Consider the following 19676-nt stretch of genomic DNA (forward strand, 5'->3'; position numbering starts at 1 on the left):
TACACAAACCATAAATACGAATGCCCAAACAAATAAACAGATGTGTAAAATAAATAAATAAATAATGTCTCTTTGGCTTGCTTAATTTCGTTTTCTTTGGTTATTTGCATGGTTTTCCTCCTCTTTTTAATAATTCACGTCGGACATCACATCATTAAAATAAAACAGGGAGGGGAATTTTATAAGGCAACGACTTGCAAACATATGAATAAGCCCATAAAAAAAGATTTTTTTTCACCTCTTAAACGGTTATATAACCGAACAATCAATCAACCAATTACTATATATAATAATAATAATAATAAAGGAATAAATAATGTATATTACATTTTAACACGGGGGTCTGTGAGTTTTACTACCCGCTAAATGCACATGAATTTGGGATGTTGGTTGTTTATTTTGTGATTTTTTTTGTCTTCTGTTTTTTTTTGTTGTTTTATTTTAAACTTGTCGACGGCACACAGTAGAGAAGTGAAATAAAATGGAATAAGCAAAAGGAAATAAAGGAATAAAATAAAAAACGAATGAAATAAATGAAGAAATAAAATGACTGAATAAAGACAATTTTTTTTTTTAAAGGAATAGAAGGGGAAAAAAAAACTGTGCCCACGCGAGGTACATATTTCCCCTCCTTTTCTTTGTATCTTTTGCGTACCCCTCTACTTTAAATCATCATAATCGTAATCATCACACTCATAATAATTATTATTACTATTACCATTATTTTGTGCGGCATGGAAAAAAAAAAACGTTTCTTCCCATTTCCATAACCTCAAAGAAGAAAACTTCACCATCTTAAGTTCTCATTTCTTTCTTTCTTTCTTTCTCTTTCTCTTTCTCTTTAATTCATGCATTTACATTTTCATATGCAAATGTAAATGTAAATGTAAATGCATACCTTTACTCGCTCCTCCATTCTTTCATACAACTAAATAAGCTCTCACATGAAAAAGGAAAAAAAAATGATAAATAAATAAATAAGTAGACAAATAAATTAAAAAAAGGAAGAGGAATAAGAGGGGGGGGAAAACAAAAAAAAAAGAAGGGAACCGGAGTGATTACTATGCTTCATATCTCTTACAAAAAGGGAAAAAAAAAGATGTCATCATCGCCATCATATTAATGTTGCATTGTAAGTTTGTCAGACATGCGCATTCATCCAGTCGCTCATTTGTTTATTTATTTATTTATTTATGTTCATGTCGTTTTCTTCTTATTTCTATTTACATTAAATTTGTACATTTTAATATGTTGGCATTATGCACACGTCAAGTCATGAGTGGAAAGAGCAACAAACATTTGAAGTCATTCCTCTAACTTCTTTTTTTTTCTCCCCTCTTTCTTTTCTTTTTTTTCTTTTAGCTTTAATTTCATTTAAATTATTTTCACATGCTTCTTAGCGATTTCACATCTGTTTTCACCTTGTTCTTTTTTTAAAAAAAATAAAATAAAATAATTGGTTGAAAAATGGAATATGGCCCAATTAATTGAGTTTTAACTGAGAAAGGAAATTGTGTCGGCGCAAACTAAAGCCAAACAAATTAATTAAAAGGAAAAGAAAAGAAACCAAATAAACACGATCGCTCATCCAATAATAATAATAATAATAAGTGAGAAAAATAAGCGCGAGAGTCACACAAACAAACAAACAATCACATGCTGCCCAATCACAAAATTTACACCTTTTTTTTTTTACTTTACTTTTCTTTTCGTTCACTTTTAATTTTTATATTTCATTCCATCATTTGTTCTTTTTTTTTTTTCTTCTTTCCGTTTTATTTTCATTACTTTTTTGTGTTGCCTCGGCAGTCAATGGCAAATATTTTTCTGTTAATGATTTTTTCTTTACTTGTAAGTATGGGAGTATGTGCATTCATATACTTATTCTTCTCATATATATATTTTTTAAAAATATTATCATCTCTCATATGCACTCACAAGATAAAAAATAATAAATAAATAAATAATACAAAATAAAATATTTTTCTACTTTTCGTTTCCCCCCTTCCTCTTTTCCTGTTGCCATCTTTTTATTGACACAAAAAACAAAAACAAAACAAAAGGGGAAAGGGGGAGGGGGAGGGAAGAACAAAAAAAAAGGAGGGGGAGGAGGAGGAGCAGAAGGAAAAAAAAAAAGGAAAAGAAAGAGAAAAAAAAAAAGGCGCCAGTAACGAAATGGTGCGGAAGAAAGGAAAGAAAACTAAAAAGAGAAAGGGGAAATACAAAGGAAAAGGAAAGGAAAAGGATTTTTATTTTCTAAAATAATGATAATAATGATAATAATAATAATGGTGGAGGAAAGCGCTGCATTGCAAATAAATGAAAGGAATCGTAAAGAAAAATAAATGGGACAAAAGGTAAAAAACAATATATATATATATATATATATATATAGCAAAGAAATATTCATGAATATACATATAATATAAATACAACAAAATATTCGTCCCGAATGGCCCAGCCGTATTAAATAAAGTCGTTGTCATCATCATTGCTATTATTATCGTGATTACCGTGCATTATTCGTCAATATTTACTTTTCATTTCTCTTTATTGTTATATTTAATGCTGGAAGATTTTATTTTATTTTATTCCTTCTTAATTTTCACACACGGCACATCCCACTCCCGTGATTATTTATTTTGTCAATCACATATTCCCCTCCCCTCCAGTAATACGCGTAAATGTTACGTTAATTATTTGGTGTAATGCCATGGAGGATGGGGGAAAGGAGAAAAAAGAAGTGAAACCAAATAACAAAAACAAAACAAAAACAAAAACACAGAGATAAGAAGAAGAGGAGCAAATATGTAAAACAAAGGAGAGGGAAAAAAGTGATTTTTAAACTAAAAGAAATAAAAGAAATAGATAAAGAAGGAGAACAGTGCTGCATTACACTGTTTTGGGGAAGAAAAAGTTTTAAGGAGAGCTTCATGCAGACACACATGAAACACAAACAAAATAAAAAGGCAAAAAGAAAAAAAAAAGACAAATGTTTGAGTCGAATAAAATAAACAAAAAAAATCAAAAATGGTGATGATGATGATGATGATGATAGTAGTAGTAGTAGTAGTAATAATAATAATAATAATAATGACAGTAAAAAAAAAAAAGAGGATGAAGGGAATGTAATGTAATGTAACGTTGTCAGTCCAGTTGCAAAAAATAATAATAATAATAATAAACACGGATGGCTCATGACTGGAAGAAAGAGTAGGAAAAGTGTAAAGTCAAATACAAACACAAACACAAATAAATACAAAATAAGCGAGAAAGGGAGGGAGGGAAAGCATTTTACTTCTCGATAGAATAAAAGTAACAAAGTTTAAAAGTAAAAGTCAAAAAAAAAAAAAGCAAACCAAAGCAGCAACAAAAAAGGATGGAGGTACTAACAGGAAAAAAAAAAGAAATATACCAATAATAATAATAATAATCATAATCATAGTAATACCGGTGAATCCCACACCTCCTCAAAAGCATACAAACACAAAATTTCCACATCATTCCTCAAATTCCTCCTTTTTTTTTTTTACCGCCACGGTGTGCGGTTTCAGTTGTCCGTCATTCGTACAAATTAAAGGTTAAAGTAAAAAAAAACAAAAAAGTCATAACTGAATGAGCGAATGTGAGATGGCTACAATATAGAAAGCGGGAGGATGAGGAAGAGGGATACAACACACAAAAACAAACAAATAAATAAAGGCAAAGGCAAAAATAAATAAATAAATATATATATATATATATATATATGCACGTTTGTTTATTTATCAGCGTGGATGTATGGGAACTGATAGTGTGGAGGGAGAAATGTAAATAAAAATAATAATAATAATAATAATAACGAATGGAGTGAATGTTTTTTCCCCTGTTTGAATACGCGGCAAGAGAGAAAAGGGAGGGGAAAGCACGGGAGCACTGCAGGAATATATTGTAGAAATATTATAAGCATTCACATTTACATATTTTAAATGCATTCGTGTGCGCTCGCTCCCTTATTCCCTCACACATTTTCTCTGTTTTGCGATAGTATACGACGTATATGAAAGACTAACTAGCCGAACTCCTCTCTCTTTTCCTCCCGGTAAATGATGCTTTTCCCTTCCTTTTTTTTTCTCTTCTGCTGTTGTTGCTGTTTTCGTCTTCAGGTCATCTTTCCTTTGATAAACTGCTTCATCAGATAGGTAAATGTACCATCATGCGTTTTTTTCTTTGAATTTTCGAACGCACCCGTAAGACTTTTCTCTCTTCAATATACATGCACAGATGCATATTCGAATGCGTAAATAAACCTATAAATATATATATATATATATATATATATATATTACCATGTTTTCCCTGCGTGATAGCAACAACAACAGCTACCATAATTATAACAATAATAACAATAATATTATTATCGTTGCCACTGCCCTCTTCCTTGTCTTTTTCCTTACCCACTGCTAACTCATCTCAGTGCCACAACTTACTTCTTTTGCTTGTTTCGTCAATTCTCAACCTACACGCATGGTGGGAGTCGGTGTTACGTGTTGTAACCGCTCTGCAGTGATGGGCACTTGCATCGGAACTTGAGCACCCGGCATATAATACATGACGGTGGATTGCGGTTGGGGGGTTGGTGGGCACATCACCGCCGGCTGAAGTTGCCGGTTGGGACCCAAAATAACAACTTGCCCTCCAGCGGTTGGTCCAGCGGGAAGCGGAAAAAGCGGTGTTGCGTAAAGTCCCTGTTGAACTCCAAAGCTGGGGGTTGGTGCGGTGTACGGTTCTGAGCTGTAGAGGCCGGGCGGTGACATAACAAGTGAAGGAGCCCCGGCGCATGTACCAAAGGCCTGAGGGAGTTTGGAGGAGATGAAACCGCTTGTGTATGCCTGCTGCTGTTGCTGTTGTTGTTGCATAAACAGCTGCTGCTGAAGCGCTTGCTGCTGTTGCTGTTGTTGTAGGAATAGTTGTTGCTGAAGGTCATGTTGTTGCTGTTGTTGCTGAAATTGTAGTAGTGACTGCTGGTGAGGGTGTTGCTGGCTGACTGCTAAAGGAGGGGTTGGTGGTAGATGTGCGGTTTGGGGACTTGCATCGCCACTTACCGCTTTACTGCTGTTACTCGCCTGCTTACCAGAAGAACCACGACGAGCTAAACGCTCAATGCGGTGGGCGGAATCTTCCGCTACTTTAGCGAGCAGCGGGATACCCTCACAATCAGGAAATGGCATCGTCGTATGAGTTTGCTGTGCCGCCCAAGCCGCAGCCTCTTTGGTGGTGTACGTAATGAATACGACGTTTCGCTTCTTGTTTGTTGAGCATTGGGCCGTATCGCCATGAATGGACACTTCCACTACCTGCCCGTACTTGCTGAAGTGGGACACGAGGTCCTCTTTTTTGGCGCTGAGTGGAACGTTCCGTACGAATGTTTTGTTCGTTGGAGCCCCTGGTCGGTAAGCGGCGTTGGGTTTAGCCACTCTCACGGTGATGGTCTCACCACAGAAGATTGAACCGTTGAGCGCCTCAACCGCGCGCTGAGCGTCGCAGAGTCGAACAAACTTCACAAATGCGATCCCACGACTTCTCCCGGTGTGAATGTCCAGCATCACCTTGGCGGACTCGATGCTTCCAAATGGAGAAAAGAGTTCGTGTAGGCCGCTGTCCGTCACACTGTGCCGCAATCCCGATATGAAGAGGTTGCTGCGAATTGCATCTTCCGAGCAATCGGGGACTCGTTGATGGTTGTTATCTTTGGTCCCCTGAACATCCTGATGTTGAGGTTGCCCCCCATGGTGCTGTTTCTTGGGAGGACATGTTAGAGACTCGTCGACGCTACTGCTCATCAACTCGCCGTTCCCAAAGGTGGGATACGTCACACATCCAGACGACCACAGATAGTGACTCGACTGATCATCGTCTGCGCCTTCACTCTCGGCAGCGTCGTTGATATCCAGCGGTCCATCTTTCCATCGGAGGCATGCGAACACGTTTTGAGAGTCCGGGCCACTAAGCAGCTCCGATACCTGGCACTGATGCGCAAAGGGAGATGGAGGGTTCACCGATGGCACGCCCCCTACAGGCACCGCGAACTCCATTCGATGTCCCAAGCTTACATCGCTGCCGCATGGAGATAGGGTTGCCGTACCAGCTAGAGGAACGCAGCCTGCGGCAATGGCATGATTTGAGACTGTGGTGGCAGGTTTAGGAACACCGACCGCGGTGGGAATTGGGGTTTCCGGCGTGGTAAAGGGTGGTTTGGTGGCGGCATGGCTTCGAGTGCATTGGGTCGACGGGCTGTCCGTCTGGTTGGGAGCGTCCCAGCTGTCACGCATCATTAACAAATCGCTGGGGGTTAATATCGGTAGAGAGGGACTCCCACCAGCAGTGGAGGGACTCATGTAACGCTCACCAGATCGTGACGGATTCATAGAGGGGTACCAGCAGAAGTCTTCGATCCCTACCGCGTTGCTTTCCAGCGAGGGTAGATCTTTGCAGATGACTTGGTGGTCTGTCATTTCCCTTTTCTTTTCTTTACACACCCTTGTTTTCTAGGTGCAACCAAACAGCCAACGGGTCGTCAGGGTGGCAGTCGTGCCTCCGTTTGTAATATTTCGCTGAAGTCCTCTCTTCCTTCCTGCTACTTCGGGATGCGCGTGTAGTGGTGAAGATCGACACGTCAACTTCTTTTGGAACGAGCTCACCTCCTTTTCTTTATTCTTTCTTGTAACTTTCTTTACTTGTTTGCTCGCTGAAAGTGTTTTTTCACCTGAACTTTTAATTACCTACGTATTGGGTTGCAGGTTTTGGTTGTGTAAAGGGGAATCAGTCGAAAATACAAAAAGAATGAAAAAAGAAAAAAAATTGAAATGTACTAGCTGCTAGCCGCATTAACCGATGACGGGGACAAGCGGAAGATGGTTAACACCTCCAGCTTGCAATAGGTTACGGAAACCCACAAGCACATCTAAACAGACTGTGTGTGCACACAAAGTATAAAAACAATTATGCGGCATGTGTACAACTAATACATGAAAGTTTTCTGGCAACGAAAGCGCCATCCGCAGAGGCACTGATACACTATTGACCATGGGCTCACTACACCCCGGCCACGGCATACATTAATACATACAAAGTGTGACGCAGTGGTAGGGACTGAAAAAGAGAAAATATGAAAAAAAAACAATAGCAGTGACAGTGACAGTACAGGCGGGTAAAAGCAGTATGAATAGGTAAAAAGGAGGAACCGAATGAATGAAAGAGAAGTGTGTGGTTGGCGTGATTGAACCGCTGTTGGGCGCCCCTTCGGTCCATTAGCCCCATCACCTCTACTTGCACCCTGTTCACCACCACAATACATAATATCATCCGTGTTAGACATAAATATGCGCGATGTGCGTAAAGAATCGCGAAAATGTACGACACTGTTTACATCAAAATTACACTCATTCCTTCCTAAGGCACAAACCAAGCACCACTACTCCCCTCTCCCTTTTCCGTCTTTCTCTGTCATGAATTTGTCTCCTCCTTGTTTCTTTTCTTTGTTGATTATGCTTCTTTCACATTCTTTTATTCTCTCTTCTCCCTGACCTGGCATTCACGTTTGGCTTGGCTCATGAAGACTATACATTGAGATGTGAATGAACGGTACACATACACGCATCCGTTGTCCTCCTTCCTCCTTTCACTCCGATATCGCAGTCGGTTGCCCTGTTCTGCCATGGATCAATTACCCTTCCTTCTTGTCACCCAAACCCTCACACTTCCCCCCAACACACACACACACCTGTCCACGTATTCATTCTTAACCCATTCTGCTAGCCGCAGCCCGCATACTGGTAGGCTTTACTTATTTAATTTGTTCCCTATACACACCAATACCACTTCATTACGCGCGGTGACAACTGAAAGGGAAGAAGTGGGGGACAGCGCGCTGGCAGGAGGAGGGGTTTTTGTACAGACCAAGATTTTCCTAAGGTGCGAAGGCTGCCGTATCAGTGGAGGCTTTAGAGATCTGCGATTTATCCAAAGTGATCTTGGGGACAGAGCCCGTGTCCAAAGAACCCTTATTAGAATCCGCTGCGCCATCGGCATCTGGCATCGTCATCATGCGGATGGCCTTTACGGAGAGTCGCTTGTCAACCGACGCCTCTAGGTAGTACTCATTGAGGCAGTTTACCATCTCCTGCAGTGTGATGGTAGATTCTTCGATGGGAATACCGTACTGCAGGAAGCGGTCAGTGAGCAACCGCGGCTTCAACGTCTCAAGGTCAGTCGTGAACTCCGCCGAAAGGAACAAGGGGACAGGAATAGTTGTCTTTTCCATAGCAAGGTCACGCTGCGTTCGTGGAGATATGGCGAGAGTTGTTTGCCGTCGCTTCGGCAGCTCCGCCGCCCGATCGTTGAAGAACTTTGAAATGAGGCGCACCATTGCAGGAGGAAGGGCCCACCAGCGCGTTCGGTTCTCGTCACCATCGAGGACCGATTCCTCCATAGTTTCATTGGCATCAAAACTGGCATTGGAAGAATGACTGTCAAGGAAGGACAGTTTGGAAATACTGATGAGCCGCGACCCCGCGCGCATCATGGGTGGGACGTAATCCTCACCGTGCTCCTTAAGGAAGCGGAAACGTCGAGGGAGCGGCTGCGGCTGCGAAATGGTGCGGTATGCCCGGCGAAGACATTGGTATGTAAGTTTTATTTCCTTTCGGGGCTCAGTGGTGCTCTCCTCCTCTTCGTTGCGGGCGTCAGCATCGATCTGGAGCTTTACCGCCAGAGCAATAATCCCGCGAGCCTCAGCAGGTGTCAACTCAACGCTGCGGATACGCAGCCGGTGGAAATCGGCGGGCGGAACAATAGGGAGCTTACCAGGGAGCGGGACTTTTTCGTTTTCTTCTTCGGGGTCTTCCAACTCGGCGAATTCTTCCTCATCCTCCTCATCGTCGTTCTGTTTCTTTCCTTCAGGCTCGCCCTCCGGTGAATCCATGGCATCGAGGAGGTGCTTCCAGTTAAGGATAATATTACGGTACTCAACATCCGTTTCAGCCATGCGGCGGGCAATCTCCACGTCCGTTTTGTAGTTGAAGTAGACAAGCTCAAGAAAGGTGTTGACAGAAATTGTACCGTTGGAGCGCTTCTTTGGCCGCTTCGCCGCTATTCTCTCAATCAACTGCTCCTGAAGCACAGGGAATGGGGCATTAAGCACCAGACTGCGCATTGATACCCATCCGGAGGCATCACCGTCGAGATAATTGAAGAGATATTTCATACGGAAGTAGTCATCGGCGTAGTAGTTGGCCACTTCATTCTGGTTCTTATCGCAGAGGTCGTCGATAATGTTCATGACATTAGTACCAATGTGGGTGTCCTCCACACAAAACCGAACGACATTCTTGTTAGCGCGCAACATTCTAATGATGGGGCTCGCGCTGCATACCGTCACAAGTGGGTTGTTGCTCACGTCAATGCTTCGAATCGATTGATGGTCCTGCAGGATCTCGGCAAGTTCAGAGACAAATTCATCCGTGACGTGGCAGCCACTGAACGAGACACGGCGGAGCGAACGGCTGCAAAGTACAAGCGGCAATACGGCCAAGCAACCCTTCGCACCGAGAACACACTTGGAGCAGTCAATCACACGGTGCTTATCCCAGTCGCGTGGTGCATCACTGAGTAGGAGCGAGACGTGCCTCTGACGGTTAATTCCCATCTCCTCGCAGATCTGTGCGTAGCTCGCGCGTGGGGACTTGCGGTCAAACCGTCCCAACATCGCGTCTACCCTCTGCATCGTCGTCATGGTTGCGGAAGATAATTACTTCTCCAAATAAAAATCCTTCCTTCTTTTGTCGCCTCTGCTCTTTGTTCGCTCTTTTTTCACGCACTTCTCAGGAAATGCTTTGCCGTATTATCTAGTTTATTTGTGTGATATGGCGGCTTTCCTTCTTATGAGTGCTTCTTTGATTCTTGTTAGTTTCACTCGTGTTCACTTGATTCGGTCTGTTCACCTTGGTGCAGTCGATGCTTTAGTAGTGCAGCGGGTTTCAATTTAAAAAACGTGACGGTGCATACGTGAAATAAAAAAAACAAAGGTAACAAAGAGAAACAGAGTAGTAAGATAACAGGACGGAATCAAAGCAAAACACTCCATGGACGTCAAGGGTCAAAACGCCCGGTAACGCCTACGAACAATATAGCAGATGAAAATACTTGCCATAGAGGGAAGGTTGCGCTCGTGCCACCGCTTTGATGTTGTCTGTTGCATGGAGGAGCACACACTGAAAAACAGCAGCTCACGGTTAATCCATCGGCCCTTGTGCACGTGTTTGTGCGGGGAAAGCAAAACGAAGAAAACTGACCGCATGAGAGGAAGACAACGCTGAACCGTCCACAATCCTCATTGCGTTGGGTACACCTTACACGTTATCTTTGCTTAGACAACATCCGTCACGAGCGGTAAACCACGAAACTCTGCAAGCAGACCGACAAACCGCGGAGAAGCAATCTCTTCTCTTTTTCTTTTTCTCATCCTCACAGACGCAAAATGTCCCCATCATTGTCCCATAAAGAGAGACATCATTGTGTCGACAGTTCCATCTACCCCGGCCTCACCACCGCATGCCAGCATCAGCCAACGCCTCATTGCCTCAGGTGCAACGGATACCGTCCCAACATGCCCGGCAGACCCCGTAGGGAAGAAAACATACTCCAACAAATACTGCAAAAGTCGTGGACCCAAGAAACTGCAGTCCGCACCGCTACTGCGCTGCAACCACATTTCCCAGTCCCCTCTCCACCCCGCAGTAATTCCATCCAGCGGCGCCACTTCCTCTTCCTCGTTACAGGCAACAGCGGAAGCAGTAGCACAGGATCCGCCACGATCTCCACCATCACTCTCCGTATAATTACCAACCTCACCACCGCCACCCAACCCAGCTGTGCCGGGTGCAGTCAGTCGCAGTTCATTCTGCTCGTCTCGCAGAATCGCAGCGCCTACAGTGTACGCGATACAATAAAACAAAGATTCCATTGGTGGAAGCACGAGTAACTCCACGGGCACCCCATGAGTAAGCGATGCTGCAGAAGAAGATGGGAGAGACACCAGACTTGCTACGGTGGCAGCGGCATCGGAAACACCATCAAAAAGGGCGCTGTCTTCACCAGCGCTGAGTGCCTTCACAGCATGCGTGTACGCCGCGGCCTTAGCGGCAATCTCAATGCACACGCGAAGCCGTTTCTCCTCCACAGCTTTTTCCTTTGCCTCCTCCTCCTCCTCGTCTGTACATTTACTTGTGCCGTTGCCCACAGCTGCTGTTTGCTCATCTTCAGTGCGCTGAATTAGCTCGTCGACCGCAGTGGCGGCGGCCTGAAGCATCAATAACGCTATTTTACTTTCCTTGGCCACATCTTCACTGTTACTCCCGAAACCGTCCACGTCGCTGGCTTCCTCACCGCCACGGTGACCCTCCTCTAGGCTGTTGTCACCCTTTGCCTTTCGCTTCCCATTGCCGCTGCTGCCGCCGCAACTACCACCCGGCGCTGAAGGCATTTTTTTCACGCGGCAATAATCCACAATACTGCAGATACACGGGACATATATCCACCCCGGGAGCTCGTTACCGTCACCGCCGGATCGCGGACCGCTCGGATGCAATAACCGTTCCATTGCCATGTCATCCTGTGGCCCCGAACTCACAACATTTCGCCACGCCTCGATGTTAAGTGATGGTTGCTGCCATCGAGACAACGAATGCTCCACCTGCGCTGCCTCATTGATGGTGGAAAGAACCGCATCCGTGTTGGACCGGCCGCACAAGTTGTTAACGTCACCGGTTGCCAACAGGGACGCGGCGTGTCGAAGCGTTTGGAGCAGTTTGTTGCGTCCCTGTTGAATGGCGCGACAACGACGCAGAATATCGGCTCGCGCAAGTTGAGTAAGCTCATCTGCACGTGTGAGCACTTGACGGGAGCGGATGCGTTCGCCAATGACGGCGACCCGCTGATAGAGTTCTGATTGCGTTTTGTTGGCGCGGTGCAGCACGGCATCTAACTCTTGGAGAATAAGCTCCGCCGGGGCGGCAGCCATTCCACGCGTAGAGCACACTAATTGCCTTACACAACCTACTAGTAAGGAAGGCAGGCCCAAGAGGCAAGATGAAGAGAGTACATAGAGAAAGAATGCAACAAGGGAGGGGGTGGAATAAAGAAAAAAAACTTTCAGGAGAGTCTTCAGCGTACCAACCCAACATTGAGTTAACGAGCGTTCACACACAACGGAGTCTGGAGGAACGAGCGTCGCACAGAGTAAGGGTGACGCAATAGAAAAGAAGCTCATCATGTGCCAACGAACATAAACCAGGTCAATGGCCCCAGCATGTTGCAAGTGATACAGGTAGAGAGACCAACTAGCAGGTCGGTTGCTGATACCAATCGTACGTGCGGCGGTTGATAAACCCCCGTGCAACACAGGGGTTCAGTGTGGTGAAGTGATGGGTAAACGCAAATAACTGCGCTCCAGCACAAGGTACTGGGGTCTCCCATGTGTAAATTAGTAATGATAGCCACTAGATGATGATCCCATGCCTGTTTTGGTGTTCCCAAGCCGCTGCATATCACACACAGCCCGCAGCACCTCTTCCCTCGAAGTTTCCAATACCATTCCGCCCATCACCATTTCCATCAGAAGTAACTGCACCTTGTCAGAATGAAATATGAGATCAAGCTCGCACACATTTTCAAAGGTACGATCAAGTACTTCCACGAAAACCTGAATGAGGTCTAATATCGCCAACTGAGACTCGCTACTATCAACAACAAATACAAAACAGAGCGTAGCATAGTGTCGGTACACAACGCGAGTGTCGGGTGTTGGCCACTCGCGGAAGTTGTCGACAAAGTTGCACAAGTCGGCACCACGACGGGAAATCAGGGAATGAACACGCTGCACCAGCTCCTGCTGCACACTAAGTGGAATCTCCTTCTCATACACATTCAGGAGCCGGATCTTCCCGACCATATTAATTATTATAACAGCCTTAATCATTGTTGAAATATGTATTCCCCCTCCTTTTCCTCCTCCCTCGATGCAAGTTGATGGCGACACAACCTTGCACTGTCACTAATTTTGGGGATTTGAAGTGTCCCTTGCTACGGGGGCACAACAAACACAAGACGATGTACACCTAAATTATTGTACGCCATGAATGAAACGACAAGAATTAAGCAAGCGCGCAAAAATGAAAGAAAAGTAGTAGACTCACCCAAAAGCGAACGCATAAAACAACACGTACGCACATAAATTTGTTCATGTTTAGTTGTTGGTGGACACACGCAATGATGTGGAGAGAAGAAACACCATTCAGAGTGCTACACACACACACAACGCGCTGAAACACATGCACGCCCCGCACAGAGAAAACCAGGAAGGAACCGTATTTGGACTGGAAAAAAAAGGGAAAAAGAGGCAGTGTCTCACGTTGCGCGAGGTCACTCAGTGGCAAGGCAGTTGGCACAAATGTCCTCCACCTCGTAACTCTCACAGTAAAAAACAAACATAATAGACGCAAACAAACACATAAAAATTATGGCTGAGCGAGAGTAAGTAACAAGTTTCATAGAAAAATACAAGAACTCAACGAGTGTTAGTGAGTTTGTGGAGAAATCAAACATGAATCCAGGTACTCGCCTGTATTCCTGGACGGCAACAACAAAAGCCCCAAGAGAAACCCATCCAATAAGACATCCACCAGAACCTGCGCCAGTGCAGCGGTGCGTAAGGGCAATCACGTAATGGTGTTTTATTTTATTAAAACATCTTCAGAATTCAGCGGTAACGAGTTATTACGTTCTTCTGCCTTGCACACCCACAATTCAAATGAAAACACACACACACACACACACATCGTTGGGTTACAACCGCAACGATTCTGCACACCCGCCTGCTAAAAAAAGTGACTTCTGATCTTGGAAGGATAAGGCTATGAACTGGCATCTCACTGCGAATCAACTGTGAAGACTTCTGGGGGAGTATCACGTCTCGGCTTTTGAAGAACCGGATCAGGTGAAGCCCATGGCACTACACCTGCCGGAGGCCCTAACGCGTTAAGCTTTAGGGATTCATCGCACATCTGCATTAAGTAGTCCACACTCATAATATCTACTTTGGGCTGCTGCTCTTCCGGGTGCGGTAGACACGCGTTCCCGCCCCGCGAGGCACACTCGAACGCGGTTGCTGATGGAGATTGTCTGTTTGATTGCCCTGGAAGTGGAAGCGGGGTTGCCATTTGCGTATAACTTGATAAAAGTTCTGGAGATTCGGCCAATGGGGTGCGGCGAATCGGCAACTCACACTCATTTAGCGTGTTACCCTCCAGCGTGGGGTTATTCAACAGCTGCTGGCTCGGCTGTGGCTCCGCATTTGTAGGTGCTGCTGCCATCATCTTGAACATCGTTTTCTTTGGTGCTGACGGCCTTCCCATCGGCACTGGAGGCGCTGATCCAGTGGGCAATGATCCCTCTCTGACGGGGTCTCCGCCTGGCGACCCCTGCTGGTATGGAGTCGTCACAGACGTCTTCTGCGGGGTGACATCTGAATCTGATGGCGTGACTGAACCCTGAAGCAGTGGGGGCTTGTTGCCTTTCCATGGGGTATGCTCTCCCGTATTTTCTTCACTTTCGTCAACAGTTCGACCCGCACTCGGCGATCCACGTGAGAGGCGGTGCCGGTCCGCTATCACAGTAGTCGTCTGTAACAACATGTCCTCCTCCAACCCTGTCAACAAGCCGACATCTCCAATGTGCTCATTACGGAACTTCCTGTACAGTCGCAATATATCGACACCAAACTTTTTCACTTTGTTCTTACCAAAGCCTTCCAAATCGCTGAACTGGCTCACAGAACCCCACCCTTGCTCGGTGAGCGTGGCTGCCAACGTTTCCATAGTCTTCCTACTCATCACGTGGTACTTCCGACCTCCATCAGAGTTCTCAGCCAGCTTTCGCAAAAGCGCTTCCAGCTCCAAAAGAAAGGAAGCCTTAATGTTCTCCAACTGTGCGTCAGCAAGTGTGAACGATTTAGATCCCAACGCATTCGCACTTTTGCTTTTACTTGTACGCCTTTTCCCCTTGTCGCGAAGGGGGCCTGCGGCAGCGCCCGTCACTCGAGATGGGAGTGCCGGTGGCGACTCAGTCGATCGATCACTGGAGTTGTTATTGGCTCGACTGCGCTTCCTTCCCAGTTGTTGTATCACTTCCACACAAGAAGGCGACGCCTGTGATGAGGAAGAATTCGCTTCGGAAAGGCTTGAAGCATCGCCATCGGTGACGTCATCAATAACAACGGTGTTGTTACTAGACCTGCCAGTCAAAGAAGTGGAAGCTAAACCCTCACAGTCGCCCAGAATAAGCTCATTATCACGGACCCCTTTCCGCTTAGATGAAGTTCTAGCAACAGCATGTCTGCTGGATCGTAGTTGTGGTCTTCTGGCCTGGTCATCCGCTACATCATCATCATCCTCATCATCTTCAAACTGCTCCCCACTACCCCGTCTAGTTGAAGCGGACTTTCGGTTGCGCCCTGCGTCCTTTTTATTCGACTTACCCTTGCGTTCACCAACGGCCACCGCATCGGAAGCGATCGTCGACTCACGTTCCCTATTAGCTCGCACGCGTTTCTCACCCCGTACGACAAGTTGAATCTTCCGTTGTCCCGTCTTCATACTGTTCAAAATTTTGATGCCCTCTGAATCCCCTGGGTCAAGGTATGCGCATACTCCGAACTCTGTCAGCCGCTCGAATCGCGCCTTAAACACTCCTAGAGTAATACCCTCATTCAATACACGTCCCAGTAACACCTTGGAGTGACGTGAACCTTTCCGATACTCTGGCGGGGCACCCTTCTGTCGTAGGCGTCTCTCCACAATGTTCCCGACGTCCGACGTGCCGCGGTATACTGCAATTAGCTGTTTTTGAGTTAGAGAGCCAATGTATATGGTAATGTTGAAGAAGTCTATAAGAATACTCGTGACGTCGATCATCTCAGGTTCCCATCCCTCCTCTTTCCTGCTTGCGCAGTTATCACATATCTCCACATCCCCAGGTGCTGTTAGGCAAAAGTGATCGCTGACATGCTCACCAAAGTAACTCAACTGTTGCATTCTCCGGCAATGTACATCATTCAAGGTGTAACCCACCATATGGCACAACGAAAGCATAGAAGTTTGAGAATCTTTTGAACCGCATATCATCTGTTCATGGCGTTGCCTGTCACCCGCTGCAAAGAGTAAGAAGCACTTTGATGAAAGTCCATCGCGGCCCGCCCGTCCACTCTCTTGATAGTACCCCTCAATGGACTTGGGCATAGCCGCATGGATGACAAAACGCACATCGGGCTTGTTGATCCCCATACCAAACGCAACCGTCGCGCAGAGAACCTGCAGCTCGTCCCTTGTCCACTGCTCCTGCTTTTCATTCTTCTCAGATGCGTCAGCGTGGTAATAAGATGCGCGGATACCCTCTTTCCGTAGAACTGCTGCCATCTCTTCGCAGTCCTTCTTGGAAATACAATACACGATGCCACAAGACCGTGGGGGGAAATTTTTCTTAATAATTTCTGCCACGGTAGATCCCGCCTTACTTGTAATTCTCTGCACGGAGTACTTAAGGTTATGTCGATTAAATGAACCCTTGAACGAGACGGCATTGTGAAGGCCAAGTGTCTGTATGATGTCCCTCTGCACCGTGTCAGTTGCTGTGGCGGTGAGTGCGGAAATAGGGACTTGGGGAAAGTGGTGCTTCAGTGCCGCCAACTTACGGTAATCCGGACGGAAGTCGTGACCCCATTGCGAGACGCAGTGCGCCTCATCCACAACAAATCGGTTCAATAGTCCACGGTTTTCGAGGCTTTTGAGTGACTGCACGAAATGGTCGCTGCGGCCGAAGTATTCTGGTGTTACATACACAAGTGTGCAAACAATACGGCCCGAACTCCACTCATTAAAGAGGTCTCGCCTTGGTGCATCTAAGGTCTGACCAGTTAACGCCATAGCTGGAAGGTCATAGGCGCGGAGCGCGTAGACCTGATCCTGAATCAGAGAAACAAGGGGGGATATTACAATGGTGACTTTCGCCGGATTTGGTAACAGCGCCGGTAGTTGGTAGCAGAGAGACTTGCCTCCTCCGGTTGGCAAGAGCACGAACACGTCACGATTGGCCATACATGCATTCATAATCTCCAACTGAAGGAAACGGAAATTGTGGAGACCGAAAACATCAACCATGGTTCGACGCAGCTCTTCCGACCACGGATAATGCTCCCCGGAAAACTCCCCCGTGGACGCTTTAGCGATGCTAACAGGGTCCTGGTTGGAACCGTGCAGCGATGCGTCCAGAAGCTCCCTCTCACATGATTCCCACGTGAAGCGATTTGGGTTATTGCCTCCTTTAAACTGAGCGGAGTAAACAGCTACCTTGCCTTCAACCACTTCTTCTGTGGCTGTGCGCAGTGCCCCTACACCAGAAAATACTTCACCACCCCGTCCCGCTGCAGCAAATGCATCGTGAGCACCATTTCCCTCACCGAATGCACCACCACTGGACTCCACTACTGATGGAAGCTGGTGGGGTGCGACACCACGCTCCCCGCTATGGGTGAAGGCCGCCCCAGCGTACCCCGGAGAGGGCGATACAAATACAGGAGCGGAGACCTGAGTAGGCACTGCCGCTGAATAAAAGCCATTAGAATCAAGCGGAACGCGTGTGCCATTCGCACCACTTGCAGAACTCAAAGTGCCAGAAACAGAACCGGGGGGTTTACTACTTGTGGCAACGACGTGAGGAAGAGAGACATTGGGGTTACGTCCTAGAAGCTCTCGCTGCCGTTGTCTTAGGTTGGCGAATAGCACCTCTAGTGCCGCCAATTTGCGGTCAGCCTCCTCCACGACCTCGCTAGTGTCACACTCCTCATTCTCCCGTAATAGCATATCATCACGGTATCTCCTTTGACGGTGGATTTCCTCTATCACCTCCGACAAATTTGCCTTCAATTCCGATAGCGGTTGTGCTGAAGAGCCCACAGAGGGTGCAGGAAACGAAGGTAAGGAAGAGGAAGCGACAGGCCTTCCCCCGTCAGAACCCTGCAGTGCCACATCAGTCTGCACTGTAAATCGTTCAGCATTCCCTCCGCCACTGTTAAAAGATTGTTTCTGAGTATTTGCAGTCGCAACACACCTTTTCACATCATGCGGTACAGTCGGTCTTCCTGCCACTTCAACGCTTGTGGAGGCGGTGGCGAGAGCGGCAACCACACTTGTAGTTCTCGCCGCGGTAATAGTTGCACTACCAGCAGTAGCCGCGATGGCATTAGAATTGGTATTAACAGGATCTACTGTAGTGTTGGGATCCGGATAAACGCACACACTCTGCGTCATGTCGCAAGCATGATTCGTGGGAGCCGGAAAAGCACCGGGACCAGCGGCAAACAATTTCCGTGCCCCTTCCTCACGAGGCTGCGGGTTCGACTCACTACTGGATTGTACAGGCGGTAGACCACGAGGTAGTGGGTCGTTCTTCACTAGGGCCGCCGTGGCGCTGACTACAAGTGGGCGCCACTTATCCAAGACGCAACTTAAATCTTTGTCCATAGGACAAAACACTAAAAAATAAGTAATACACAAACTTTATACAACGACACAATACCAACCACAACCTCAAAATAAACTTGCGTATCGCTGAGAGGCGGAGTGATGTGAGCGCTGAGGCGCAAATATATAGAAAGAGGGTTAAAAAATCCCTTTCCCACAGGTTCACTGACTCCCCTCTCCAGCCAATGTACTCTTTTTTCTTTTCTGTACCCCTTCCCTAATTATGTCGTAAGGGTTGCCTACACACACACGGGTAAACAGACAGGTGATTACAAGATGGGTAAGGGTGAGAAACGAAGTTCAAATATAAACGCGTCGACGGCGGGGCACCTAACACAAGGGCAGTATTGAAGATAATCAATGAATTCTGTGGACAGATGGAACGCAGGAAAAAAAATAAAACCAAGACATATGTAGACTGCTGCCACTGTAGGCAGGACTCTTCCTCTCCCTCTCTGTACACATTCTCTCCCATTACCCCCTACCGCTTTCCTTTTCACATACAGACACGCTTGTGAGGCGCAAAACACAATTAGAAGAAAGGAACGGATTTACACATACACACGTAATGATCATCACCTCAGCTTAGCTGAACTCCCCGCACCCTCCAGTAAAGAATCCGAAAAATGCGTATTTTTATCGTACCTCGAATATAACGATTGCGTTATGACCAGTAGCGATAACATCAACAACACGGAGGTCCCAGTCACCGGCAGCTCTTTTGGTAATAACAGGGAAAGAAAACACAACAAATAAATAAATAAAGTACGAACAAGAAGAATAGCATTTCCCTTTCTTCCAGCGGCTTATGGGCATCAGGAGAGGAAAGACAATGGAAACTCCCCCAATGAAAGATGGCGGAAGCGTTGCACACACACAATCGTAAACGGGCATATACTCCTCCGTGTCTGAAACAGAAAGAACGACAAACAGACAAGTAAAGCGATGTTATTAAGCCTACCACCGCGACAGCAAGCAGAATATATATATATATATATGAAATAGATAGACCGGTACGCCCACAGAGACAAATAAAATTACGCCCACACACCTATTGACGGTAAA

At 46.0% G+C, this 19676-nt stretch overlaps 5 protein-coding genes across 5 annotated transcripts, besides 29 other annotated features; all 5 read right to left on the bottom strand.

Moving 5' to 3' along the window:
* Positions 1-65: part of a microsatellite that runs on past the window's edge.
* Positions 1-19676: part of a sequence feature (sequence corresponds to BAC RPCI93-30K1) that runs on past both edges of the window.
* Positions 282-306: a sequence feature (AT_rich).
* Positions 469-550: a microsatellite.
* Positions 669-724: a microsatellite.
* Positions 807-839: a microsatellite.
* Positions 966-995: a microsatellite.
* Positions 1170-1195: a microsatellite.
* Positions 1319-1360: a microsatellite.
* Positions 1429-1458: a sequence feature (AT_rich).
* Positions 1591-1610: a microsatellite.
* Positions 1684-1794: a sequence feature (T-rich).
* Positions 1893-1918: a sequence feature (AT_rich).
* Positions 1942-1986: a sequence feature (AT_rich).
* Positions 2064-2125: a sequence feature (GA-rich).
* Positions 2126-2160: a microsatellite.
* Positions 2185-2246: a sequence feature (GA-rich).
* Positions 2261-2290: a microsatellite.
* Positions 2368-2394: a microsatellite.
* Positions 2756-2782: a microsatellite.
* Positions 3037-3103: a microsatellite.
* Positions 3165-3184: a microsatellite.
* Positions 3417-3450: a microsatellite.
* Positions 3715-3750: a microsatellite.
* Positions 3813-3841: a microsatellite.
* Positions 4291-4325: a microsatellite.
* Positions 4346-4393: a microsatellite.
* On the bottom strand, positions 4494-6494 carry Tb927.8.6650 (RNA-binding protein, putative; the record flags this gene model as incomplete). Its single annotated transcript, XM_842402.1, has 1 exon — positions 4494-6494. The coding sequence occupies one exon, from the start codon at positions 6492-6494 to the stop codon at positions 4494-4496; it is 2001 nt and encodes a 666-aa protein (XP_847495.1).
* Positions 4872-5031: a microsatellite.
* On the bottom strand, positions 7949-9772 carry Tb927.8.6660 (hypothetical protein, conserved; the record flags this gene model as incomplete). The annotated part of the gene is made up of 1 exon (XM_842403.1): positions 7949-9772. The coding sequence occupies one exon, from the start codon at positions 9770-9772 to the stop codon at positions 7949-7951; it is 1824 nt and encodes a 607-aa protein (XP_847496.1).
* Tb927.8.6670 (hypothetical protein, conserved) lies at positions 10526-12058 on the bottom strand (the record flags this gene model as incomplete). Its single annotated transcript, XM_842404.1, has 1 exon — positions 10526-12058. The coding sequence occupies one exon, from the start codon at positions 12056-12058 to the stop codon at positions 10526-10528; it is 1533 nt and encodes a 510-aa protein (XP_847497.1).
* Tb927.8.6680 (clathrin assembly sigma-adaptin protein 3, putative) lies at positions 12521-13015 on the bottom strand (the record flags this gene model as incomplete). Its single annotated transcript, XM_842405.1, has 1 exon — positions 12521-13015. The coding sequence occupies one exon, from the start codon at positions 13013-13015 to the stop codon at positions 12521-12523; it is 495 nt and encodes a 164-aa protein (XP_847498.1).
* Positions 13853-13873: a microsatellite.
* On the bottom strand, positions 13965-18611 carry Tb927.8.6690 (ATP-dependent DEAD/H DNA helicase recQ, putative; the record flags this gene model as incomplete). Its single annotated transcript, XM_842406.1, has 1 exon — positions 13965-18611. One exon carries the CDS (start codon positions 18609-18611, stop codon positions 13965-13967), a length of 4647 nt encoding a protein of 1548 aa, XP_847499.1.

The sequence above is a fragment of the Trypanosoma brucei genome, chromosome 8 (assembly GCF_000002445.2).
Source record: "Trypanosoma brucei brucei TREU927 chromosome 8, complete sequence".
NCBI lineage: Eukaryota > Euglenozoa > Kinetoplastea > Trypanosomatida > Trypanosomatidae > Trypanosoma > Trypanosoma brucei.